Source organism: Aythya ferina (assembly GCF_964211825.1).
Source record: "Aythya ferina genome assembly, chromosome: 22".
NCBI lineage: Eukaryota > Metazoa > Chordata > Aves > Anseriformes > Anatidae > Aythya > Aythya ferina.
Window position 1 is genome coordinate 522,312 of NC_140320.1, and position 27,892 is coordinate 550,203.

At 43.4% G+C, this 27,892-nt stretch overlaps 1 protein-coding gene across 5 annotated transcripts in view; it reads left to right on the forward strand.

The window, feature by feature from the left end:
- PKNOX2 (PBX/knotted 1 homeobox 2) overlaps positions 1-27,892 on the forward strand; it is an 86,809-nt gene that overhangs the window by 55,817 nt on the left and 3,100 nt on the right. For 4 of the 5 annotated variants that reach the window (XM_084495577.1, XM_084495574.1, XM_084495578.1 and 1 more), the window contains 9 exons: positions 2,873-2,981; positions 8,394-8,533; positions 12,783-12,954; positions 16,027-16,215; positions 22,483-22,615; positions 22,690-22,787; positions 24,505-24,624; positions 26,825-26,901; positions 27,372-27,550. In XM_084495577.1, coding sequence (XP_084351703.1) covers positions 2,898-2,981; positions 8,394-8,533; positions 12,783-12,954; positions 16,027-16,215; positions 22,483-22,615; positions 22,690-22,787; positions 24,505-24,624; positions 26,825-26,901; positions 27,372-27,550 — 1,192 coding nt within the window. In that variant the 5' untranslated portion in view covers positions 2,873-2,897. Of the gene's footprint in view, positions 1-1,765; positions 1,867-2,872; positions 2,982-8,393; positions 8,534-12,782; positions 12,955-16,026; positions 16,216-22,482; positions 22,616-22,689; positions 22,788-24,504; positions 24,625-26,824; positions 26,902-27,371; positions 27,551-27,892 lie in introns of all 5 variants that reach the window. The other variant, XM_084495576.1, reaches the window with a different exon arrangement.

The following is a 27,892-nucleotide window of genomic DNA, read 5'->3' on the forward strand; positions in this document are numbered from 1 at the left end:
AATTTAGGATACTTTGATCTCAGGTGGCAGCCAAAACCTGAAGTACTGCCCCTTCTGGAAATGAAAAGAGCATTTATTGACTTTATTGCTCAAAAATTCTCTGCTCCATGTGATGCCCTGTAAGGGGACTGCAATTACTCCTTCTGCCCTCGTCGGCTCCCTGAAAATTCACTGATCTCCCAAGATGTGACCATTTGCTTGAGCTGGTCTGTAAAGTGTTGGTGGGGTTGGTTGTTGCCCTGTGCATCCTCCCATATCTCCTTTCGTCCTCTGGATGATTATAGCAAAGAGCTCACTCACTTAAAATCATTTGGAGGGGGGGAGAAGATGTTAAAAAAATAAGGATTAATGCATAGTATAGCAGCTTTTGAACCTTCCCTGTGCTTAGAAGAAGCGCCTCACTGCCAATAAATCTTTGTGGCTGCAGGAAAGTGCTGACAGCTTTGCACTGTTATCCTGAGATTCATGGCTGGGGGCTCCCACACAAGGCACCCGTCCGGCACTTCCGTGGGCGCCAGCCACTTCCCTGGATATTTACGGCGCCCAAGTGCATTTGTTTCCCTGAGATAAATATACCGCTATCAGCAACAGCTGTCTCTCATTTTTATCCCTTTTTATATTTGGCTATAAGTCCTATTCTCCAAACAAATCAACGCCCGTAAAGCCTCAAAGAATGGCTTGATTTAGTGAGCAGGTTAGATGATATTCAGCAATTAAATTGGGCTCCGGACTGCCACCTTCTGGGAATATATTCAGCCAAAAAGCCCACACCCTGTAATAAATTGCCACCTGCTAAAGGTAGGCTTGCTCCCAGCATGAACAATAAATGCCAAGCAGGGTTTTTCCCCCCAGATATCCATCTCTGGGTGTGTGTTCTTTTTTTTTTTAGTCTCCCACCAAGATGTCTGGCCTGCCAGAATGCTGAACTCTGCTTTTCTCCAGGCTGCAGCAATTTCTGGTGAAGCCATTTCCCCCAGGGGCTTTTGCACTGCCTCTTGAGGATGGGGATGCCAGAGCCGTAAACCAAATTTTAACATCTGACCCTACAGATTCTAAGCTGGAAGGAGCAGATAATTTTGCTAGAGGAAAAAAAAGATAAAAAGCATAATTTCAGGACTTAGACTCAATGATCCTCATGTGTCCTCTCCATCTCAGGAGATTCTATGATTCTAGGGTTTTAATCCCATAAATACAATAGCCTTCTTCAAGATGTTTGTGTCATGCAAGGACCCCACTCTGCCTTCCCAATGCACAGCATTTTGGGCGTGCTCTCCTAATAAGCTATTCGTGGGGCACCATACTTGTGCAAAGTGTGTGCACGTTGCTTTTTTTTTTTTAATTATTCATTCAAAACAATAAGGGTGGTTAACAATCGTGCCATGTAGACAGCACTCAGCTTTCCGCATGGACATAGCCTCTTGTGATCTTGGTGCCCTGTGGTTCCTATAAAGCCCAAAGCCTCATGGAGAAGACTAGAATATTGCAGATCTACCGCTGAATGACTGTGGGGACTGATCTGAAGACTCCAAACCCACCTCTGCTCTTGTGCCCTGGGTGAGAACATTTCTTCCCACGGGTCAGTGTTGCACTGCAGAAGCAACTCTATCACTTTTTACTGGTAGATCCGTTGGCAATATCAGAGGACTTTGCATGGGGCTCCTCTCCAGATGAGAAGCCAGCACAGCTCAATGACAGGCAGAGCGACCAAGCGAAGTCTTTGAGAGATATCATCTCTGACAAAAATGAGCTGTGCCTTGTTTTGCAGGGAGAAATGCACCTTTGGAAGTTCTGGGGAGATTTCGCCAGGTGGCTTTGTGAATTTACTCAATACAGAGCTCAGAGCCTCAGAGAGGACCCAGGATGGTGGTGGGTTGCTTTTTTTTTTTTTTTTTTTTTTTTTTTTTTTTTTTTTGTAGGTTGGTTGGCTTGTTGTTTGCTTGCTTGTTTATTTATTTATTTATTTTAGCAAGTTTATTGGCTTGCTTTTTGAAGCCACCCTCCATCTGCAACCAAATAATAAGAGGCATTTTTGAGCAAAGACCTGCTTCTTTGGTTGCTCTTGGCCGTCAGGTCTATCTTGGAGACCGTGTCCAGCCAAAAGCTCCTCTGCAAATTTGTTCCGTCACAGTGTCTCTCTTCTTTGCCCATTGCCATGGGGCCTGAAGATACCTCCAATAAAACTCTGTTCCACCCCCACCCCTCCCCAAATAGGTATGCATTTGCAGAAAGAACAGCAACTTCAGGAGAGGTTGAGGGGAGCATATCTCACCCTTTCACTGGCTTCAGGAATGTCCATTTGGGTTGTACAACATCAGGGTTATCTCCCTAGCTCAAATCAAGCAAAGGTTTGAATCTACTTTCCTCATTTCTGTGTGTTCAATTGCCATGGGGTCAGTCAACTCAACATAGGAGCCAGCTGGATTGGTCAACACAACATCAGATACTCAACATAAGTTTAGTGTGCAACGGATTGAGCATACAGCATTACTCCATGGTGGCAAAATGCAAAGAGACATCATTTTTTAGGTTGTTCTTTTTTTTGGTATGTAGTTTCAGGAAAGAGAAGATTTTGCATTTTTGACTTCCTTTCCTGCTTCCCAAAAAGAAGAATAATGGGAAAAGGGAATGGAAATCTCCATATAGGCACATAGCTATAGGAGCAAGGGGTGGAAAGCAAAGCCCTGGGTGCACCGGGGTTCACATGGGGAAAATCGCAATGAGCTCCACCAATTCCAGCCATCATTTCCAAGAGCTCTGCTCTCACCTGGCCACTCTCCTTTCTGTTTTTTGTTTTTGTTTTTGTTTTTTCCCTTTTGGGAGGGTTTGGGGAATAGTTTTCCCCTTAATCCAGCAGCATTTCTCTTGCCCTCAGGTTCTCGATGTGACTCCCACCCAGGATGCACCATGTCTCCCCGGCGCCGGCTCTGACGATGATGGCCACCCAGACGGTGCCCCCTCCTCCCTACCAAGACACCCCACAGGTGAGTGTCTGCACCTGCACCCCCCAAAAAACTCTCTGTGACCCCCAGCCCAGCTTATCTTCTCATGCATTATTTACCCCTCATTGCTAAATATGAGCAGTATAAAATATTTCACCTCAAACTCTTCATTTCAGAGACTGGCAAAAATGAAACCCCTCTCGCTGCATCCAAGGTTGCAGTATTAAAGGATCTGGGGACAACCCCCTTGTGTTTTTTGCTGTTGTTGTTTCCATAATGAGCCATTTCTGGCTCATTTTGGGGTGGCAGGGTTTTCTTGGTGGCATACTTGGGTGTGCATCTTGCCTCTGTTGATGCAATGAGTGCCCCCAACCAGTCCAGCCTCCCAGTGCAGTGTCGATATTTTGCAGTAAAGTGTCTTTTGAGGCAATTTGAATGGCATTTTGATTGATTTTACGGCACTTTTGGCAATCTGTCTCAGGGAAAAAAAGACTTCATCTACAATGTTGCTCCAAGGGGTCAAATAACCTCCTTTCCAAGCGTCATTACAGAGTTAGTTATTATAAGAACAGCAATTTGTTCCAAGAGAAACTCAGACAGAGCACCCCAACGTGCTGGATGTGGGGATTTGGGCTTCACTGAGGTCGGATTTTGGGGACGATCCCACTCCTCACAGCCTACTGCAAACTTTTGGGGGGTAAATCTATATTTCTGATTTGAGGTGCAGTGACCATCTGTGGAGACTGAATGTGAATGATCCGGATGAAGCACTGAACTGGCACAATGTTTAAGGCAGCTTTTTAGGGCTTTTATGGGAAATCATTTTTTCCCCAATTTGAAAGGGGCATGTGCTGCAAAGCGTGGCCCTGCTGCATTTCTCCACCATTTGTATCCTGGTGTCACTGCAAAAACAGAAAATCCCCCCCAAGAAAAAAAATAGAGACCCTTCCCTGCAAGTAAAATAAATAAATTGCTGCCTTGCCGCGACTTTTACGCTCCCCCGAAGCCACCCGGGCCTCCTTTCTGCTCGTCTCCTTCGATGGGAAAAGGTCACTTTTGCAAATGACGCCTCGGTGGGGCTTTTATGGCTCCTCCAACTTCTGTGTCATCATTTGCTCGCTCCACTGCTCTGCTCAGAGCATCTTTTTTTTTTTTTCTTTCTCACTTTCTCCTATTTTTTTAGTGCCTCTCTGTCGAAACGCAGTGCCTTTCTCGCTTACGCAGCAGGGAGCAGGGACACCGATTTAGTCCTAATGGGCAATTTAAGGGACTTTTAAAATAGCAGAGCTTTTCCATGGCATCCTACAGAGACATCCCCTATACCTTTCCCTGTCCCTTCTGCACCCCCATTTTCATTTAAAATGTTGCATTTGGGCGCCCTTGGGACCATTGTCATCTGAACACCTTCTTTTTTATCCTTTTGAGGGGGTTGATCAAGCATTTTTTCTTCATTTCAGGAGATTTAGAGGAAATGCTGCTGTGAAGAGCACTTTGTGTTTGGGTTTTTTATTATTATTATTATTATTTGGTTTGTTGGTTGGTTTGTTTTGTTTTTCCTGTATGCTGTGGCTGCTGTGAGCTCTTCACCTGAAAATGGAAGGATTTGTTATTTCTTGGTTTTGGAAAAGCAAATTGCATGTTTATTCCTCTTTCCAAAGATGGGGCAGAGATGGGGAGGTCAGTGGTAAATAAGAAAACAAGTTGAACCATCAATTACAAGAGCTACAACCAATATTGCAAAACTCGTCTCACCAAGGGGACCATCCTGGGGAGAAAAATACTAAAAAAGGGGTTTGGGAGAGCTTTACATTAATATTGTTACTGTAGAGGCCATGCAAGCAATCAACCTCACTGTCGGAAATGTGCAAAAATGAAGAAGTGATGGGAAAAGCTGCCTTTCAGAGGAAAAATATGCTGTAATAATCACCTGGTTCTGCTACCAGCATATAACACAGAGCATAATTTATACCAAGTGTGATCACGCTCGCCAAGTGACTCTACCTGTTGGAAATAGGGAGTCTGCATAAAAATCCATGTGTTTGCCATAATAAATTAAAAAGAAAAAACAACAGAAAGTCATCGGCCATTTCGTTGTCAAAATTGGACAAATATAGCTAGCAAAAAGAGGTTGTTTTAAAAATACATTCTCATTTTAATCACAGAAACTGATGAAAGAAGGCTTGTCCTGAAAAAGTGTTTTGTGGATGGTGTCTGATATATCACAAACAAAAACAGAAGCTCTATTGTTGTTGGAGCTTAAAAATTGGGTGGAAACGTCAATTTTTCACTAGGATCAGTGACACATACACACACATTGGGTGGAGATGTCGATTTTTCACTAGGATCAGCCTTACACACACACACACACACACTGGTGTCCTTGGCACATTTTGGGCTTGGAACCAGCATTAATGGCATATGGATTTCACGCAGTTACACTGAGAAATTTCACTGTGAAATGCTGATGAATAAGTTAAATAATGCCAATTTAGCAGGTTGCCTTGACCTGAAGACTTTCACCGTGGTTGCTTTCAGGACTTGACATACTATAGGACTACTTTGACCATAGTTTTCAAAACAGTGAAGCAAAAAGGATTGCTGCAGTTACCTGCAAGACATCCTGGATCACGGACAGGGAGCCAGGCTAGCAGCCACTGGTTCTGGCAAAGCGTTTTCTTCCTAAAGAACCAAAAAAAGAAGAATATAATATAAATATGAATATAACTGGGAGGTGATGCAGCAAGTGATGCTGCAGAAATCCCTGATGCTCCCTCAGCTCAGCATTCACCCCTGGCTTTAACCAGGAGGCTTACGAAAGCATGGGGATATTTTACATTTTTTTTCTCTCATGCATATTTTTGGCTGTTTTCTGGAAGAAAAAAAAAATGCACCGATGCAGCTTGTGTGCGAAACTCCAGCATTTACTGGGCAGGACATCTCAGAGGAGAGAATGCAGGCATGACATCCCTATCTGCATTTTTTTCTGTTTCCTACACTTATACCTAAATCCAGACCCTTTTTCCCATCTTTTTCTGCATTTTCTCCCCATTTTCCCACCATGGAGACACTCATGCTCCTGGGACAGAAACTGGCTGCGTTTTTCTTCCCTTCTCATCCCTGTAAAGCCCCTTTCAGCCATGTTTTTGGCTTCCTCCCTGCCCGGCACCCCCATCCGTCTGCAAACACTTGCATTGGAGCAACCTTTCCTATTTTTTTCTGCCGACTTGGCACGGCCGGGCTGTTCATCAGAGGTTGCATTAGGCACGGGGATTATTTTCTTTAGTCCAAGGTGAGGTAATGGCTTCGAAACAGCCGCAGAGGAGGCTTTTTTGTGAGTAATAGCCCAATTAGTTGCAGACTCAGCTGCAAACAGCCAACTTGGCAGGATTTTGGGGCTCCAACTGCCGGCGAGGACACGAAATGGGCTTCTATGTCCTGGTAAATGAATGTTAAAGTAAAAAAAGGGGAAAAGGAAAAAAAATAGCCATTTCCCCCCAAAAAATGTAAAGTAATTCTCAGTGGAGCTAGCAAGGAGGAAAAAAGGGAAAAATGAGAAAAGAGGAAGGGGAGGTATTTAATGGCACAGCCAGAGCGCTGTGCGCTGTGCAAATGCAATATTTGCATTTTGGTTTTAGTTACAAATTGGGAAGAAAGAAGACAGAAACCCAAACTGGTAGGGTGAACCCCACTTTTTTACCCAAAACTATGTATTCTCCCAGGGGAGAGAAGACAGAAGGAAATCAAGGCAGTCCAGCAGCTTACTTCTGTGTTGTGAGCATTTGAAATTACATGATGCTTGGTGACTTTACAGGAGCCAAACTTCAGAGTTATGAACAATAACAGTGATTAAAAAGAGCCGTAGCAGCAGTGAAAGGTCAGGCAGGAGATATTAAAGTCAAACATTTTAGAACCAACGGGTGCCGTAGGTTGGGCCCAACATGGGTTTACGCAGCTTTTAAACAAGGTGAGAAATCTGCTTTTCCATGCCAAGACCCTGACTATAAGGGTGAGTTTTGCTGAAGACAACCATGGGCATCTGCACATATGCACACAAGTCTTTATAAACATATATAAAATATTTAGCAAGACACAGAGGCTTCTTTTTGCTACCCAGCTTGGGGGAGGATAGAAGATTTATGGAGGAAAACAGGCAAATGCTAATTTTTACAGAATTTCAGCACTAGAGCAGGTAAAGCATCCACTTTGTGCATTAATTTTACACTGGGATTTTGAGTTAAGAACTGCACAAGTTTGGAGAGTTGGGGGTGCTGATGCATTTGAACCCAAAGAGATTGAACTTCTACCCCAGGCTTTCTTAATTACTTTTTAAAACCAAATCTTGTAAAGCAACATGTTGCATGGTGTATGTGAGACCCATCTGCAGTCTGGCAGGAAACAATGCAGATTTCTCTAATGCGATGTTAAGCTTAAGTGGAAATTACCCTTAAATGTGTGCACAAGCATGTGCAAATGAGGAAACACATCCTGTGCACATGGGCATGGATGTTTTGGGAGTGCTTTGGGGGTGATGCTAGGAGGATGTGAAATGATTTGCATGTGTGCTGGTGTAGACTCGTTTCACATATTAAACTCACATTTATTTAACTAAAATAATTGCACACTTTTTAAAAGCAAGTCATTAGTTAGCAGAGCCATTTATTACATAGCAGACATAATTTTAATGGTAGATTTTCAACCCTGGTGCATTGTGCGTCCTGTCCCAGCAGCCTTCTGGGACTGCATCGGCAATAAAGACAGGTGTTTTGAACCAAAAAAAAAAGTTGCTTTTCTGTCTGGCTGCTTGCTTTGCTAAAATGACTCATCCCTGGGCTCAGCGCACCAGAGAGTTGGAAGAGGCTCCCATTATTTTTGAAGAAAGCAGACTGCCTGTGTGTCTAGAGAATCACACCTTCTTGCTTTGAGCAACCTCTGTTCAGTCACGAGACAAATGTTGCAGCTGATTTAATCAGGGACTTCTGAGTGCTTCTGTGGAGAGGAGGTCAGAGCACCTGCATTTCCCCCTAACAAATTACCCCCGTGTCTGCTGTCTCATGGTGCACTGAGGAAGACATCAAGCTTTCTCCCTTGCAGGTCTGACTGTATTTCCCCCATGAAGTGGAATAAGTGCTAATCCTGCTGCCAAACTCAGCGATGCTCAAGCTGGGCAACGTGAGCAGAAGTGCAATAAACCCCATTTTTGTGTTTCTTTCCTTCCCTCCCTCCCTCCTTCCCTCCTTCCCTCCTTCCTTCCTTCCTTCCTTCCTTCCTTCCTTCCTTCCTTCCTTCCTTCCTTCCTTCCTTCCTTCCTTCCTTCCTTCCTTCCTTCCTTCCTTCCTTCCTTCCTTCCTCCCTTCCTCCCTTCCTCCCTTCCTCCCTTCCTCCCTTCCTCCCTTCCTCCCTTCCTCCCTTCCTCCCTTCCTCCCTTCCTCCCTTCCTCCCTTCCTCCCTTCCCAGATGACAGCCACAGCCCAGCAGCCCACCAAGGCTCAGCCTGTGCACCTCACCACCACACCAGCAGCCGCCAACACGCCCGTGCCCACTGCAGCTGGTGACCCCCAGGCGCAGCTGGAGGCCGACAAGCGAGCCGTCTACAGGTGATGCAAGCCAACATCAATGTGCATTAATTACTTAGTGCGTCACTGAATACATTATTTTGTTAATGTATTCCTTAGTCTCGTGAATGCCTTGAGTCAGTAATGCATTGATTTAACGCATTGGGTAATGCAGCAACTCACTGATGCATTAATTATTATAATGCACTACTAACTTGCTAATGTTCAAACACATTAATTAATGCACAGGAATGGATTCATTAGCAATTAGCTCCTTTTTAGCAATAATAGCTATCAATAATATTGCATAGTGGTGGAGCTTCTTTGTGGAACTAGTTTTGCAACACCATGGGATCTCCTATGTTCAGCAGCACCTGTCCCCCCCGAGAAATATTCACCTCCAGGAATTCCAAATCGGGTGTTTTTTGCAAAACTCTGTGATTTGAGGCACAAAAAGCACTCAGGAGGAGCAAAGACAGACATTAACCTGAAACATGCAGTTTGTGCATCCGTACAGTGCTCAGGCAACTACACCTGGGCCTCTCCGGTCTGCTTTTTTGTCACTGTGGGGATAATAATATATCATACTATAATGTATACAGCAATGATGTAGGATAATTGTACTAAGTAATATAATAAGTAATGTAATTATATATGATATGTAATTAATTACAATATTATAATGTATACAGTACTTATATAACAATAATGTATAATCTTTTAATATAATAAGGCTTATATAAGGCTTAAGGTTAAGGAGTAACACCCAGTTAACAGCCAGAGCTATGGTTCGTGGATGTGTGGAGCCACATGGGCCCTGTGGGAGGTTCTGGGGGCTCCTGAGCCAAAACCTGCAGATTGGAAGTTAAGAAATTAAAATATTTCACCTCCAAATATTCACATATAGTGAGTCCAAAATGCCCTGAAAGGGAAAGGGATCAGTGAAGAAAAAAACACCTTTTTCCTTTTGCAGCTGTGCAATGAGTTTCTGCTGGGTTAAAGGAAGAATTTCCACAGCATTCATGGGTGTGGCTTTATTGCAAAACTGAAAAATATTTTGGAGTTTTAACATCCTTAATCTGATGGGTCAAAAATGCCATACATGCCATTTTGGGTATATTTCCTACATGGGAAAGTGGTGACAAAACTGCAGGCGGCATCTTGGCTGGTACTATGTGTAGACTCAGACATCCAAATCCTGGTACTCATTTTTGGGTACCAGCCACAATTAGCCCCAAAAGCATGTTTTTATGTATAAAAGCATACTGAATGAACCAGTTTTGCTGCATACATGGCCTGGGGGGTTCCAGCCCTGTGCAAAATCTGAATATTAACCTATACAGTTTTCATGTAGAGTATGTATACGTAATTAGATATCAAATAGGTGTTTTAGCAGCTGGCTACATGCCATGCTCCCAGTACTGCATCCTCTACCAAAAACAATAGATTTTTGTTAATTTTCAGTAATTACACAAAGGCAGAAAGCAATGGCTGTACACATTGGTCAATCAACCTGGAGGGAAATCACCAGGAAAATGCAACGGGAAATATAAAAGGCAATGGATGAGTGGCCACTAAGTCACCACCAGGTTTTATGCTCTAGCAGGAGTTTTATCACCCATTAAAAAAAAAAAAAAAAAAAAAAGGAAACTAATCCACCCCCTCCCTGCTTTGTGTGGTGACAGCCGAGCATCTTTGTGGGGACTGGTCCCCAGCAGCATCACTTAAGGTTTGGACAAACAAAAGATGATGCCCCAAAGAAATGGGCACTGAAAACTGCTCTTGTGAGCTCTGTGCACTGGGTTTCCAAGCAGGACAAGTCCATGCTTCCTTGCAGACTGTTTCTTTTTAATGGAGAAAAAGAAAATGGATTTTGGCGCTGGGGGAAAGAATACGAGTGCATGTTGTGCTGTGCTGCCCTCTCTGTGCCTGCGTCGCAGCCCCGCTGCCAGCTCGCAGGCAGCGCCCTGCTGAATGTGCGAAATTAGGCCATTAGAGGAATTCATTTCTCTTTATTAGCCCGTGTCAAATCCTTTTTATTAGTGGCTGCGAACGACCTCTCTCCTGCAGGAAAATGTCAGGCCGGTTCAGCCCTTTTATTTGCTCCGTGCCACTGCGGAACAAGCTCTTCTACTTTTATTCCCTCTCGGCTTGGGGTGGGCACAAATGGGTTGGGAAGGCAGGCAGCTGAGCTGTGTACAGACCACATTTGGGGCCAGATCCAGAGGACTGCCTCCCAAAAAAACAGATTTTTGCAAAAGCAGATTCTGCCAAAGCAGGTGTTTCTACCCCCAAACTCTTCCCAGTTCCACAGGGCTGAATCTCTGCCTCCATAACATCTGTGGTGTGGAGAATACCCCTGTTTCCCCATACATCCTGGATATCCATCCCGTATTTCACAGTGAGGGTGGGATCCAGATGTAAAATGCCAAAGCCCCATGGTGCCCATACCATTCCCCTACATTTGGCAGCCACAGGATGGCTAGAAATGCAGAAAAATACTTTTTTTTTTTTCATGGAAAAGGAAAAAGAATTTGCAACAATTTAGCACCCAGCTCATGGCAGAAATCCAAATTTCACTGGTCCTCAAGACTGTTCAAAAAGGGGCCTTCATGCTCTCCCTGAACCTGCCCCTGGGCGTTTTGCATTTCGACCTTTGTTTTGTTTTGTTTTTATTTTTATTTTTATTTATTTCTTTTTTTATTATTATTATTTTCCAGATAAAAATCAAACCATCATACCCTCAGCCACATTGCTTCCCCATCTTGCCAGCACTGCAAGAAATTTGTGAAGGTCAATCATTAATACATAAGAGTACGGGGATGCAGGTACCCTTGGTACCTGCAGATCCTCAAAGCAAAGGGGCTAAATATGCAACTCCCCCACCAAAAACCACACACAATAATTTCACTCACTAGCGCAGGGTGGGTTCATGCATTTCCTTCCTCATTGGTTTTTGAAATGGCATCTGCTGCGAGCCATGGGTTCATAAGGCCAGTAATTCATACCACAGCTTGGAATTTGCCGTTCATATCCCTCAGCTAAGCCCCAGCGGGGTGGCTGAAATTATGGAATTATTCCCCCCCAGCCCCTCCCCATCCTCTCCAGCCTTGGCGAATCTTGCATTAAACCAGGATCAGGCCAGATTAGACCATAATATGCTGCAGTATTAGCAGCTGCAAATGAAGACTTAGCCGAGGTGTTTAACCCCTTCGCCTGACTCTGGTTTGGAAGAGACCTGCAGGAAGCCTGGAGTTGAGCCGTAATCATCTCTCCTTTGGGCCAAAATTGCTTCTTTTGCCCAGCACTTTTTAGAGCTGTATGTATTAGAGGCACCTCCAGAATATTTTTCTGAAGGAGGTGAGACCAGGAGGCAAACCCTGTTGCACTGGGATAACTGGGGTGCCCTTGCTGCACACAGGGGGAAGGGAACAATCCCTGCAGCAGCCTTTTGCCTTCCTCTCCTGAAAGTTGCCTCAAATACTTCAATATTTTTAAAATTGCACTGCTGGAGAGGCTCCCTGAGGGAGGCACTAACTCCTGGTCTTCATCACCTGCTTTGCCACATGTTTTGGTGTAGCACATATATTTGCATTTTATATTGCGTCAGATTAGTGTCATTGTTAGAGCTAATTGTGGATTCACAAACAGGAAGGCAAGCCTGTTTTTGAAGGGGGTCTTGTGTTGAGAAAGAAGAGAGACTTGGCCCAACTCCTCCTTTGTGTGTAGACACAAATGTGCTTGAAGAAGGAGAAAAGAGCCCTCTCAATGGGGTAGCAACCCATGCAGCAGAAGTGAGCGGTATCTGTGGCATAAACAGACATCGTGCGTGTGTAGAAATGCCAGCCCTTCCCTGCCCATCATCTCCAACTGACACATATTTTTGGGTGCCTTTTGGCCTGGATCCCAGTGCAGATGTCAATTCCTGAAGCATGAAGAAATCAGGATGACAGCCAGTGCCAAGACAACTGCCACAAAGCCAAAGCTTTTTGCCCATTGCAAAACGATTCTGAAACAGGTGACTCTGGTGAAATGCTGTGAAGCACCAAGATGTCAGGAGAAGCCGTGCCTAGAGGAGAAGATGGTGCATTTTGCAATTTTTATTTTTAATTTTTATTTTTTAATTTTGTAAAAGGTCTAGAGGGACCTCAGTCAGTATTGGCTTGGGAGTGAGGTTTGCAGTACCGGGCTCTTACAGGCTGGGAGGGAACAGATAGGTGATGTGGGGTAAAAGCAGATGGGGGACCTAAAACAGTTGACATTATAGGGGGATCTTCTCTGTCCTTCACAGGCACCCGTTGTTCCCGCTGCTTACTCTGCTCTTTGAGAAGTGTGAGCAGGCAACACAGGGCTCTGAGTGCATCACCTCGGCCAGCTTTGACGTTGACATCGAGAACTTTGTCCACCAGCAGGAGCAGGAGCACAAGCCCTTCTTCAGCGATGACCCAGAGCTGGACAACTTGGTAGAGGGGGCTGGGGCTTGGTGTATGGCCTGGGGGGCTGAGGAAGGGGTAGGGATGAGGAATGTGTCACTGGGGCCTAACAACTTGGGGATCTGATTGTAGCAGTGGCCACCTTGGCAATGTTCTCCATAGACCCTGAGAGATTTTTCTCTGAGACCTTCTCTGAGACCTTCTCTATAAAATCCTCTGCAAGAACAAACTCCAGCCCAATTTTTGACTAGTTTTCTTGCACAGATACCACAGAATCAACGCATCTGGAAACAGCCAAGCTTGATGGCTGGTTTGTGCCCCTAAACCAAAAGTCTTTGCAGGAGTCACTCTTTTTGGTGTAGCATGTGATGCCGTCCACCTTCTTGTCTGTCACCACCTCAGCTCACTCATGAGCAGCTCTTGTTCAACAAGCAGGGCAAAATAAGAGTTTTTTTTTTCCAGAAAAGGAGATGTATATCAAAGGTTTGGGCCATTTTGGGCTGTTTTTGGTACTTTCCCCCCAGTAGCAATCTACATTTCCTTCCAGAAACATTTCCTGAGAAGCCTGTGCTTTGGATGGAGCTTTTCTCTTGCAGGGACTTAGGGAACATCCCCAAATCCTATTACTTTCTCTGGAAAGCCTCCATACATGGTCTCTGTGGCAGGCATGTGGGTGGGCATGATCACAGCACTGTCCTATCACTCTCACCCAGTGCTCCACAAGCAGGTTTTATGGTCAAAAAAAGAAATTTCACCCACCTGAGATGATGCAAAGAGCAAAACTCCTTCTCTGGGGGATGACATGGCCCCTGGGACCCATTGCAGAGGGATTTCCAACAGAAAAGAAGCAAAATGCAATTCACAAGCAGTTTGTCTGATGACCTGGCACAAGGGAAAGAAGAGCAAGCAATGCACATCCAAAACAAGTGCTTTCCTAAAATCAAGTATTTTCAAAATGGATTAAAATACTGCATCTTTTGGGCCAAATTTCAGCTCATGGAGGAGAGCTTTGTGAAATCGCTAACTCCAGACTGGCTTAGCCCCTCCAAAAATTATGGGATGTGCAAAGTTCTGTTTGCAGATTACTGAGCTCATTTTGTCATGTCTTACAGACAAGAAAAGAAACTGCTCTGGGACAAGTGACAAAAAAAGCAACATTTTGGATTGTTCCAATGTAGATCCTGAGGATGAACATGCACCAAATGTTGAGGTGCACCAAAAAAGAAAAATTAAATTAGATAAAAATGGGTGCAATGATCTAGCAAAAGGAGAGTGACAGAGTTGGAGCCAGCTGGAGCTAAACAAAATTAAAATTTATGAGGGAGGAAAACCTATTCCCACATGTATCAGGCTGAAACATCTCCAGCAAATGGTCAGTGTGGGAGATGTGTCCACAGAGATGGCTTCTTTTAATAAAAAAAAACAAAAAAACAAAAACACAACACACAAGTGATGGGCTTGGGTTCATAAATGTTTAATTTGGGAGCATCTCTTGCTGCCATGGTGCAATTTGCCTGTGGCAATTTTGCACCAATCCCATGTATGTCTTGCACCACTGGATATGTCTATATTCATGTGCACATATATGTGCATATTTGTACATTTGCCTTGTTTCTAGGACATGTATATAAATTATATATACATGTATATATTCTGACCCAGTCCCCCAAAATTCTCCAAAGCCATCCAAATCCCTAAGTGCACATGGCCTCCAGCAAGGCAGAGATGGATGGGGATGCTGAGGAAGGACCACTTCTGTTGGTGGGAAGCACCAACTGGAGGGAATTTCAGATGAAAATGTCTTGCAGTGCTCAAAACTCAACATTTCCACCTGTTCCTGAGGCAACACTCTTGCCAGGCTTTTCCCCATCCAAAATCTGTTTGCGTTGTCATTTTTTTTTTGTATTTTTTTTAACGCCACTGATTCCCTGGAAATCGGTGGTGGCAAAGTGGGGATGAAAAGGCCAGCGGCATTAGCTATCATTAGAATAAGAGTCATGTATTCCTCACTGCCGAGATGCACATAATTAGAAATTAGAAAAAGGTCAGATCTCACCATTATCAACTCAATCAGCTGCCGAGTGCCACACAGTCAATTAATTCAGCATCTGTATTTTTTACAACCCCGCGCACGTACGCCGTTGGACTGTAACTCTTTATCCGGACAGATATACGGCGCAGCGGAGCAGGGACATAAAATGAGACCCTAAGCAAATGAGCTGAGATAATTGAGAGATTTATTTTTTATACATATATGTGTCAGGTCTTTTTGCCTGTGCCCTTGAATATTGACTTTCATGGCCATGAGCCCCAGGAGGATGTGGAGAGGTGGGGCGCGACACCTCCACCTTGCACTTAACCTGTGCCAAGTACAGAGGAGGGCAAAAGCACAGAAAAAGCATAAAAAAGGGAAAAATGCTGGCCACACCTGAATTTTGTTTGCAAACCAAAAATTGGGTTTCTCCATCATGGAGCTGCTACCTGAGTTTGGCCCTGGATTTTTCGGGATGTTTCCCAACCTCGGCAACTCACAGTTTGTAAAGATGACCACTAAAATTTGCAAGTTAAAAAAACCCTTTGAAATGCAAAGACTCTTTGTTACATAAAACTGGATTTATTGCCCCGGAGTGAATAGCTGAAATTTTATATATTATGCAAGATTTCAAACAGCGGCTGTAAAACTTAAGGTTTCAGCTTGGCAAGAGGAATGTTTCATGTGTAAATTTTTTAATGTTTATGGGGTATGTTTTAATGAGGCCCAGGCTTTGCACCAGCAACAGCTTACGGCAGTGCTGCAGCCCCATAATCTTGTTAGAAAAAGTGGCCTCTGGAGAATAACCAAACGCATTTCTACATCCAGGGCTTTGCATCAGACTTTTTTTTGGGCATTGGGAGAAATTCCCATGAAGGCAATGGTAATTTTTGTGAATTTTCACCTCTTGGGATCACAGAGATAGCAGGGGTGTGGAGGGAAAAGAAATGCAGCAGTGCAGAAGGATGGGCTCTGGGATGGACTTCGGGTGAGAATATTGATCTTTTTGGCTTTTTTTGGTTTGTTGAGAATGGAGATGCTTTAAACTCTGCCATTGTGCCCGTGCACAGATGGTGAAGGCAATCCAGGTGCTGCGCATCCACCTCCTGGAGCTGGAGAAGGTCAACGAGTTGTGCAAGGACTTTTGCAACCGCTACATCACCTGCCTCAAAACCAAGATGCACAGTGACAACCTACTCAGGAACGACCTGGGGGGCCCCTACTCCCCCAACCCCTCCTCCATCAGCCTCCACCCTCAGGTAACGCCTTAAAATCGCCTGCAATCGCCATCGTTGCACGTTGGCCAACATGCAAGTCACATGAGGTTTGGGGATTGCTCTGCAGCTCCCGTGGGCTCCAGGAAGTTTGTTAAAATCCATCCCAACCTGAGGAAAATCATTTTTAAAAAAGGTATCTTGCTCATATCATGCAAAAATTGTGAAGATTTTTTTTTTCCTTTTTTTTCTTATATAGTTTTGTAGTGGGTTTTTCTCATGGCCTTTTTTGTGTGCATGTATGTGTGTGTGTTTGGATTTGGCTGCAGCCCCAATGCTTGCAGCTCCTGCTGCAATGCAAGGACTTCTGCTTAATCTCCTATTGCCGCAGCAACAACATGCACAAGGAGGGAAATGCAGAAGCCATGCAAACACATGGGCAAATGGACAAGAAATTTGCATTTGTGCTTTGCAAGTGTTTCATGAAAAATACAGTTGTTGGTGGGAGGGACGGGAACACGTCAGTTTTCTCTGCCACTTCCTCACTTCACATTGTCATCTTCATTTCAAGGCATCTCAACAAATTTTGGGTCTCAAGTGACCCTTTTTAGCTTTGCTGCTCCAGCACTCTCTGCATGATCAAGGTTCACACCATGGTATTTTTTTGTATAATTTGAGTTTTAGCCTGGAGGAGAAAACAGCTGGTGCCTCAAGCACAGTGGGAAAGTACAAGGAGATGCACAAGAACTGCAGAAATATCAACTGAAATAGCCAAACTAAAAAAAGCCACCACCTTGGTGGCTTTAGGGACAACACAGGGGATTTTACCTTAATATTTGGAAGAAAAATCAGGTATTGCTTGGGTATTTATCTCTTTCCGATACTGATTTTTTTTTTTTTTTGAGTGGGAAAATGACACTTGGGGTTGCCCAATCCCCCCAGAAATAATGGTAGCCAACTCAAAATTAGCCAAAAGGTTGCCAGGCACCTCTTGGCACTATTCCCACAAGGGAGGCAGATGCCAGGGGCTTTTTTTGGATTTTCAAGGCACTTTGAAGGTGGTGGAAAGGGAAAAAAAACAATCATTTTTAGCTGCTTAGCTGCAAGTACTGCACAGATCAAAACTCCTGGTATGACACTCAGAGCCACTTTGTTTCCCCAGCACAGGGAAGGAAAACATGGAAAAGTTTTATTTCTTATTTGGGTTTCCTGAGAGCACCAAACCACTTAATCATTGATCTAAAAAAACAGCTTCTCTCTATTTTCTAATAATCTCTAGAAATGGACTTACTATCCCTTCACTGCTTTATGGTAGCATTCCTTATGATCAAAATTAGCAAGACACTTGCATAAAAGAGAACAATAATTGCTCAACGAGCATCTCGTTTGTAATTTATTAGTTTCTATTATTGTGCATTGCCATGGCAACAGCTCGCATCCCGGGTGATGAGAGAGATGTTAGATATGAGCCGACGAAGCTCCCGGTCCCAGCAAATGGAGATGCACGTTTTTTATCAGTAATTTTCATGAAAATAATAAGTGAGGGAGTTAATGAGATGGAAAGCCGTCCTGTGGCTATTGTGATTTTTTTTCCTCTCTTCCTTTTTTTTTTTTTAAGTGTTGATCTAATTAGAATGCATCGGTCAGGAAAAGTAATGAGGATTTAGTGCCTCACAAAGAGGTGGGGATCGTATCAGAAAATTAGCACAAGTCTTTGGAAAATAATCAGGCCCATGTAGAGGTGCTGCACACCTCAGATTTCTGCAATGATGGAGCTGCCCCCATTTCCCTTCCAGGCAGGACAGGAAAGTTAAGAAACTCAAGTGAGGCCTTGGAGGCAGTTGCTAAATAAATGGGAACTCACCCAGGAAAAAAGCAATTGGAGGGAAAATGCTGCAGGATTGTCACACTGGCTCAAGGATGAAAGGATTTTCAGTGGCAACAGCAGCTGAAATATTCATGGTGACAGCCCAGAAGGAGACACCATCTCATCTGGTCACTGGATGAGGATGACATTCCAGTGTCGATATAAAGGCAATTTTTTTCTAATTACCCAACTCAGCAATGTCAAGTGCCTGAGTGCTTCAGCTGGTTCAGCTTCAGCTTGAGTATACTTGAATTGAGCATGGATAAAGCTTAGAAAAACAACAGTGGACACACTTTGACTTGGTAGTGTTAGGTCAGAGGTTGGACTAGGTGATCTTGGAGGTCTCTTCCAACCGAGATGATTCTGTGATTCTGTGACTTTTTGTCCATCAGCTAGGTCTTAAGAGCTGGGGATGCTCCTGAGAACTGTGGGATCTGTATTTAAAAGATGGCAAGTGGGACGATTTTGCTAATTATTGTTCTAGTAATCTCACACCACAGGTAGGTAAACACCTAAGCAGCTACTAATTTAGGATTTTTTGTTTTTAATCCAAATAATAGAAATGTGATTAATTGACAAGGTTTCTCAGAAAAGAAAATAGGTTTTCTCAGAGCATGGGAGGGACATCAATCATTTTGTGAGGAGATACACCAGGTCAGTCATGAAAGCTTGTGCAAAGTTTTTGACCACATGACAGCCTGCTTAAAAAATGATGCATATGCCATAACAAGGATGTTAACTGAATCTGAGGAAACGGCAGATGGAACCGTCAAAATGCCACTGTGGAAAACTCGCGGTTGGATTTTCCTGTTGTCTCTGAAAAAGAGAGCTCATGGCTTGGCTTTATGTGGGTTTTTTAATATGAAAAATTCAAGAATTGCTGGAAATGCAAAAATGCCATTGAAGAGAAAGAACCTGGGCAGGTACATGATTTGCAAATCATGCAAACAGGTTTTTCCTCTGTTGCTGAAATCTTCTCATGTCACTAAGTTTGTAGGTGACTCCTGGCATTGACCAACTTCAGGTGAAATGTTTTTTCCTGTGCAGTAAGCCTTCCACAAACCTTTGATAACTTAATGATATTTTTCTACCCCATTTTCTCCATTGCTTTCTCATTTGCTTGCAAGAAAAAATATACTGCAAAACCAATCACATTGGGAACCAAAGCACCACCAAGGAGGTTTAATTTTGATTACATCTTCTGGTTTTCAGTCCCTGTTTTAAGTGAGAATTGCAGCAGATTAGCAGCATTTGTATGGGCATTGCCAGGATGGCAGTTCTTCTTGTCTTCCTCCTCAACTTTTCTGATGGTTGGAGACTGGTGGTTGGATTGCCCTGACTCAGTGAAGTGTTTTCTGTATAGGCCTTAATTTATCCAAGTTTTGCCAGGTGGACATGCCTTGATTTCTCAGTTATTTAAAGACAACGTATTTTTATCCCCATCCATCCACCCATTCATCCTTGATAAAGCCCTACATTTCCTGTGTTTGAGTTTGGCCAGCTCTCCCTTGGCAGACTTGTAGGTGTCTTTTTTCTCCAACTAATCCAGATTTTCCCCAGTTCAACTCAAGAACAAATAAATTTCACAAATTTAGGAGGGGAAAAAAAACTTTTATGCATGTGTGCCACCCAAAAATAAATTGCCATATCATGAAGCACAAGCAGTAGGAAAGCAGTGCAAGTGCACTTACTCTTGGGCACTTGGCCTTTGACACTTGCCTTGTTGTAACAAAGTTTTTGTTGTTGTTGTTCAATGCAATATGTACCAGGTCTGTTTCCTCATTAAAGTACTTTTAATTTGGAGAAAGCATGTTTTGCTGTAGAGTTGTAGAATGTTGGTGCCAAGATGTATCTGCAGAGACACCTAGTGATGCATTTTTTTACACTCAAGTGCCAAAATTGCTAGAAACATTCCAGTCCTGAAATATAAAACATTTTCCAGTACAACAAAATAATGAGCATAATGTAATTTGGCTGAACAATTGCAATCCAATGCAATTAGTATGTGAAATAGATTTTAAATTTTCTTGAAGATATCTACATTTATTTTAAGGCAGAGCCTCCACTTCCATTGGGTACCTTTGGTTTTACTGTGCTGATGTAGAAACACCATGAAATTCTCTCATTCTTTTTCTAATAATCCCTAGTATTCATTTCTGGACACAACTGAGCTAGTATTTTGGGACAACTCTCCTTTACACCACCAAAGTATCTTTCCAGGGAGAGAAAAATGCAATTTTTGTCATCATAGAATGCTGCTGAAAATGGCTATGACAATTATGTCTGGAGATGGTAGTTTCTCGTTACCACTTTCATCTATTCTGAATTATTTCTTCCCCATGCAATTCCAGGAGAGGAGCTCTGGATGTCCCCAGGCTGATCCAAGTCTCCAGTCACCCCTTGATGTATCTAACTGCTTCTCAAGGCTCTCCAAGGAGCCCATTTTGTTTTATACGACTACTTCCATCATGTTCATTAGACGGCCACTTACCAAAAACCTCATCACAGTGCATCGAAACTGACTGGTTTTTGCTTTCTGTATGTTAAGCAGCCCTTCTTTTTCAAAATTCCTCTGGTACTAGGGAAACGATATAAAAAAATCACAAGTATTTTATGGTCCTATTTGCAGTCTTTTTATTAGTTTAACTACTTGTTACAAGGAATGTCTGGGATTCAAAGCAAAAATTCATTGTCCCGCAGCTGTTGCAGCACAGTTTCCAGGTAAATAATGTTCAAATTGTCAATGCAGAGGATAAAAATAACACACTATGGAGACAGTGGTTATATTGTTTTGGGCTTGCTGAGGACAGTCAGTTTGATGGAAAAATTGGAGGAAAAATCGGAGCAGGGGATTTTAACAGCAAAAGTGTGCAGGAGAATCAGAGTTTATTCAGAACATTTTCATGGGGAAAAAAAACCAACCAACCAAACAAACAAACAAAAAAAGCACAAGATGAAATGTGCCCCGTGCTGATGAAGAGCACTATCTGTGTACTGGCAGAGAGGGTGACTTTGTGGGATTATTCAGCATAAATAAATATGTGAGCAGGGAAAACCTTTTTAATCGCATTATGACCTGTCATGCCAAAAAATGGTCTCCTTTGCAACAATTATTTAGGGGTACTGCAGTAGCATGACAGCCGACAGCCAAAACAGGAAAAGAAGGAAGAAAAACACCATGTTGGTGATGTCATCATGATGTCATCAGTGATAACTTGGGAAAAAAGTGAAAAAGAACAATGAAAAAAAATTAATTGATCATTGATCTGTGTGTTCAAATTATCATCTCCATCATTTTATTGCTAGAAAGAGGGGATCTGTGGCTTTTTCTGACCCAATCATATTTGCATTGCCAGTGTTCTTGCACGTCAATAGTCCAGAGAAATTCTTTTCTTAGACCAAGAAATAGGTTTCTTGAAGAAAAGCATCAAAATGAGGGGAAGTTTAAATAAGAAGATAGAAAATCCCTTCCGTTGGTATTTTGTTCAACAGTTGAGAAACAGCAGGACAACAGAGAAGTGAGACAGAATGGGAAAATGGGTCAAAAAGGGAGAGAAAAGATCCTAGTTTTCTTCCTACTTTTCTGGAGAAAAAAAAAAGTGCATTTTTATCTCAACTACAGCTGGGAAAATTATAGATCTATAGCTGTCTCAGGCTTATTTTGAAAGGATGATTTTATCAATATTAATGGCATAACACACAAAAATCTTGCACTTCCAGGAGACCGTGGTACTTCACCTTGTATTCCCACATATCCTCCCATCATGACACCCTTTCCTCCCCGAAGTGTTTCTATAAATACTCAAATAACCAATTTGTTCTTATTCCACTTGCAGCTCACAGGTGAAAACTATGCTGGAGCTGGGGTTCATACTGACATTACAGTACAAGGGGAAGAAATGCCCATTTTTGCAGAAAGTTAGCTTAAGGCTACAAAGAATTACGTCAAATGAGTCATATTATTATTATTTTCACTTTTTAATTATTATTCTGGCAAGGGGAAACTGCTGGTTGTTATTTTCTGGTGCTCTTATTGGAGACCTGTGCTGTTTACGTGCTTTTTTTTGAAAGTTTAACTTCTTTTCTGAGCTCTCTGCTATGCTTGACCTGGCATTTAGGAAAAGCTGCTTCATCCAGTTCCAGCCAAAGGACAAAAAAATAAAGACGTTTGTAAAAAGAAGATGACAGTGGGAGAAATTGCTTCTCATCATCTAGTGTGCACTTTTTTTCTTACTGGAAATAGCGGCTGCACAAAAAGGGTGGGGTTGGTTAGACATCAAGCAAGAGCTTTGCGAAGTGCCATTCCTTATTGTTCTGTCTTTTTTTTTCTTTCCAGCTGGGTCAAAAGGAAAGCCCCCTTCTGCACTTTTGCCTGTAAAAAAGTCAAGGAGGAAAACCCAAAACCCTTACTGCATGTGCAACTTCTGTCTTCCCTCTTTTCGCAGGAGATGCTGCAGAGCTCACCCGCAGCACTGCCGGCTGCGTCCAACCCCCCACCAGGCATTGTGGTGCCCGCAGCCGCGCTGCCCCCGGGCAACCTGGCCATGGGTGCCGGGAGCGGGTCGCCCGCCGTGCCAGGTAGGGCCAGCGGGGAGCACAGCAGGGGCCAGCTGGGGGGGTTGCGGCACCCCCACGAGCCCTCTCTTCCGCAGGTGGAGCCCTGTACCAGCCCGTGACGATGGTGACGTCGCAGGGCCAGGTCCTCACCCAAGCCATCGCCCCCGGAGCCCTGCAGATCCCCAATGCCCAGGTACAGCCACCCCCATGCCAGTTCCCTTGATTTACCCATTTTCCACGGTGATTTGCACTGCTGAGACTTGGGCAGGGGGTGAAGGAGGAGGAATAAATTCTCCCCAAATTCCAAAGGGTTCAACCCTTGGAGTATCCCAAATATATCATGAGCAAGGAAGGGTGATCCAGTCCTTCTGCTGCATGCATCAAGTTTTTTTGTGGGTTTACTGGTTTTATTTCCATCCATGTACAAGCCCTTTCTTAACCCAGGTTGAGGAGAATTGCAGTGATTTCTCATGGGGGATTTTTGTGTAGGGTTAAAGGATCTGCACCAAAATGATCCACCAAAATGTAGCAATGATCTTGACAGATCACCTGCATCATCTGTCCCACACAGCAATGAAAAGGGTCCTTTTTTCCCTTTCTTATCATCACTTAATGGATTTAGGGTATTTTTTAGGCATTTGCTCTATTACTACTCCTTGTTTGATTAGCCATGCAGGGGTTCCCTGCCGTCTCTCAATAAAGCAATGATCTGGACAACTTGCTGTCTGCACCAGAAAGACTGCGTCATCTACAATCTCTTAAAAACCCCTGTAATTTCTCAGGAATTTAGGCAAAAATACATCAGTCTCTGCCACACTGTTCCCTGGGGGAAGATTGGCAAAGATCCCCCTGTATACATTTTTCCTGTTTTTCCTGCAACTCCTAATTGTAGGAGCCCCCTAATGCTATCAGAAATAATGCATGTGGAAAATAAAATAAAATAAAATAAAATAAAATAAAATAAAATAAAATAAAATAAAATAAAATAAAATAAAAAAGAAATCCACCTTCCCAGCAGGTTTTATTGCCTGCAAGGCCTTTTTTCCTCTTTCTTTCTTTAATATTTCACTGTCACTGGTTTGGATCTCGGAGAGAAGCCCTCTGAGGTATGAGAAACACACGAGCAGGGAATATTAGGGCAGGGAGAGAGGCCTGGACAAGCACCTCCGGATGCTCTTCCTGCGCCGCTGGTGTGATTTATTCATCTGGAGCCCAGGGGAATCGCAGGGACCTGCCTGTCTGATGTTTAATTCATCCAGGAGAAGTGTTTTGATTAAGAGCTGGGGGAAAAAAAAAAAAAAAAAAAAAAAAAAAAAAACTTTTTATCTTAGCACTGAGATTTCAGTTCTTTCCCCATGACCTCATTAAAACTTTTCTTGCAGCTTCCCAATGTATTTATTTTTTATTTTTATGTTTAAAAATAACACATTTTCATGCAATGAGCATGTTTGTCCTCATAATGGGAATAAAAGGCGTGAGGATCAAGGGGTTAATGTATCACAGGGTTTTTATCTCATGCTGCAAAAAACAGTTTAGAAAGCTGTCTCCTTTTTAATTATTTTGTTTTGTTTGTTTGTTTGAAGTGTCCTTCTTCTGAAATGTACATTGCAGGTGGTTGTGGCATTGCCCCATGGTCCCTAGCTGTGCTGGTGCCACATTGTTGGGAAAAGGCCAACTGCTCATTGCAAACGGCACTGGGTAAAAAAATAAATGGAGGTGTTAAATGATACAGATCCTGGTGTAAAATGGAATTTAATTGAAATTTTGAGTAACAGACAATTTTGGGGAGTTTCTCACCATGGTTTGTTTTTTGTACTCACCACACTCCCAATTTGGACTGGTTGTGCTCACGGCTAGGGTTCTTGATCGCCATTTTCATCTGTATTTCTCCCTGTTCCTCTCCCTGGCAGGTGAACCTGGATCTCACCTCGCTCCTTGATGGCGAGGACAAGAAGTCCAAGAACAAGCGGGGCGTTCTGCCCAAACACGCCACCAACATCATGCGCTCCTGGCTCTTCCAGCACCTCATGGTGAGCATCGCAGCCACTGGAATGCCCTGTAGGGCATACCAGGTTGACTGCATGAGGTGGGGAAAGGCTGCTTTGCAAGCTGGAAAGAAAAGAAAAGCAAACAAACAAACAAAATGTACAAATTGTGGTGGTGATTTGTCTCAATTTAGGGTATTTGGAGGCACAAAGTGGCTTTGCTTATATTTTGAGAGTACTGGAGGCTTGAGTGTTTTCACCACAGGAGCAAAATTATGCTTTTTATGCCTTAACACTTTGCATGGAAAAGCAAACAAAACCAAGGGGGGAAAAAGCCCAAATACATGATTTTCACCCATCTTTGCAGATGGGTCAATGAACATTTTGTACAGTTAACAGTTCCCAAATACACCTTTCTAGCAAGCCAAAGGGGGCTGCCTGTAACAGCTGCCCTTGCAGATATCATTGTGGCACTGTGGCGACTGACCAAAATACAAAATCACAAAATCGACCCATTTTGGGGATTGTTGCTGGGTGGACATGTACCTACACAGAGGGTCCTCAGAGGATGCAAACAGGATATTTTCATGCAAGGAGACTGCTTGCCCACCCATGGGCTGGAAAAGGGGTAAAAACTAAATTTTCTTTTTTTCCTGTGTAATTGGGCCAAGAAATTATTTAGATGTCACTTGCAAAGAGTTACAAGATGGTATCCAGGTTGGTGGGTGAGTGTGTCCCCCCCCCCGGAAATGGCAAGATGGAAGATAGCCCCAAGAAGCACCTTGGGGAAAAACCTATCTTGAAGGTGACTCATGACATGGAGCAGCATGGAAACTTCCCAGCCTTTTTTTTATGGGAAATTCTGGATTTATTGCTTTGAGGACAAGGGCGTTGCTGTGTTCAGCTGCATCTCTTGAGCTTCAGAGGGCTGAGCTGCAGATTTGCAAGCATAAAAAAGACTTAAAAGACCAGAAACTGAAGAGCAATTTAATTTTAGGACACATGCCCATGGATGGACCTTTCAAAAGTTGGATCAAAAAGTTAAAAGAAATTCTTCTGCTACTGGGACAGTAGCAGACCTTTGGTCTGAGTCTGGTCGTCATGGCCAGAAGATGCTTCAGCTTCCTGATGGGATTACTCCATGCTAAATTTCTTCATGATCACTCATTTCTCAAAGCCCTTTCCTGAAGTTCCCTAGTGCAGAAGGACTAAAAGCCATTTTGCAAATTTTCCCACAAACCATTTTACCAGGCAATTTTTGACCACTTGGGATGATGAGGATAGTTGGCACAAGTCACTGCATCTTTCTGTATATCCCATCTTCTTACCCCAAGGGAACCAGCATCCTAAATAGGTTTGTAACCTATTAACAAGATGTTCATCATTCTGTTGGGTTCAGGAATTTTGTAGAACCAGCAGGAGGAAGAAATGCTGGAAATAATACTGAAAATGCGGGAATGGATGACAACACCATAGGAAATGGCACCAGGAACAGTGAAACACCCCTGGGAAATCCCAAATGCAACCAGCTCTGGGAGCACTTGGCTGAGTTGGTACTTTTTAGGGATGCTTTTGCAAATAAAGAGCTATTTCTTTTTTTTCCTCTTGGCATCCATTATGCCCTGGTGAGATGGCAGTCTCCTACATAACTTAGGGTGTTTTTATGAAGGAAATCACACCATTTTGGTGGCAAACAGATGGAAAAGCCATGTGAATCAATGTTGGGAAATACCCCTTCTTACAGTGCTGGCTTGGGGCTCCAAAAACTGTCATGTGGGGCTGGCTTGATTAATTTTAGGATCTGGAAAGGAGGATTGTAGCACAGCTGGGCGATGGGTGAGGATGTTGAAATTCTGAATGCTAGTAGCATCCCAGTGCAGACATTTCAGGGTGGTTTTCAGCACAGCAATTGCACCAGACATGGAGCGCTGTCAGTAGCCACAGGTTTTAAAGCCCAAATCCCAAATTTACCAACTGTAATTAGAAGACAGTGGTAAAATCACTAAAACTAGCACAAGTTCTCCTTTTCCTTCAAGGAAAAGCCTTGGAAAAGAGCCTTAAGGATACTGGGGAAATAGTGGTGCTTTCAATCTTGCAAGTTCAAGAAGCCACCAAACTTGGGGAGGGAGGGAGAATAAGTGCTTTTTTTCTTTTTTCTTTTTCTTTTTTTTTTTTTTTTACCCCTACTTGGGGCTGCCACTTTGCACACAAGGATGCCATTTTGCTGCCCATCTCTTTTTTCCAGCACCCCTACCCTACGGAGGACGAGAAGAGGCAAATCGCCGCCCAAACCAACCTGACCCTCTTGCAAGTCAACAACTGGTGAGCATAGTGGTGGCCTGTGCTGTTGTCCCATTGGTTTTGGAGATTTTAAGCTATTTTGTCTCTTTTTAATATATTTGTGGGGGTAACATGGTTGGTTAAGACTGACTTGGGTAGCACCATGGGTATGGGTTGCAATGTTCATCTGCAATATCTCAGTGCCCTCTCCTGGCAAGCACAACATACAGCAGCCGGTATTTTCCCTCCTACAATTATTATATTATTTATATTATTATATTATTTAAATTATATTTATATTATATATTATTAGTTGGAAAAATTAGGACAATGGCCTAACATGCCACAGACAAATGAAATGGGGCGGATCGCTTGGGAAAAAAACAGCTTTATGGACCAAGCAGCCTCTTATGAAAGGGTTTTATAGTGCAATTCATTGTTGTTATAGTTTCTACTCAAAATTGTTATAACAACTGTTACTTACTTTAATGGCCACTGTCTTCCTGGGAAAGGTTCATCAATGCCAGGCGGCGCATCCTACAACCCATGCTCGATGCCAGCAACCCGGACCCAGCCCCCAAAGCCAAGAAAATCAAATCTCAGCACCGGCCCACCCAGCGGTTCTGGCCCAACTCCATTGCTGCTGGAGTGCTGCAGCAGCAGGGTGGCAATTCGGGGACAAATCCTGATGGTAAGGACAAATCCAGATGGCCCCTGTTCCTCCTGGATGGGGTGGCTGCATGTTAAATTAGGTCCTGATGTTGGTAATTAAAGATTAAAGGAAAAACATTTTGAAGGAATGGCCCATGCAAGGAAGTCCTTGCAGCTGGTCATCACAGGTGCACTGACAATGGTGCCACTGCTACAGCAGTGCCATGGTCCCCATGTGCCAGGCACTGCCATTACCTGGGCATGGGAATGGCCCTCAGGGGTGACCTGCTATGGGGACATCAGCTGGGGTACACGGAGAGGTGCACGGAGAGGAGAGGAGACAAGATGAGACAAGACAAGATAAAATGAAGAAAACAGAAGA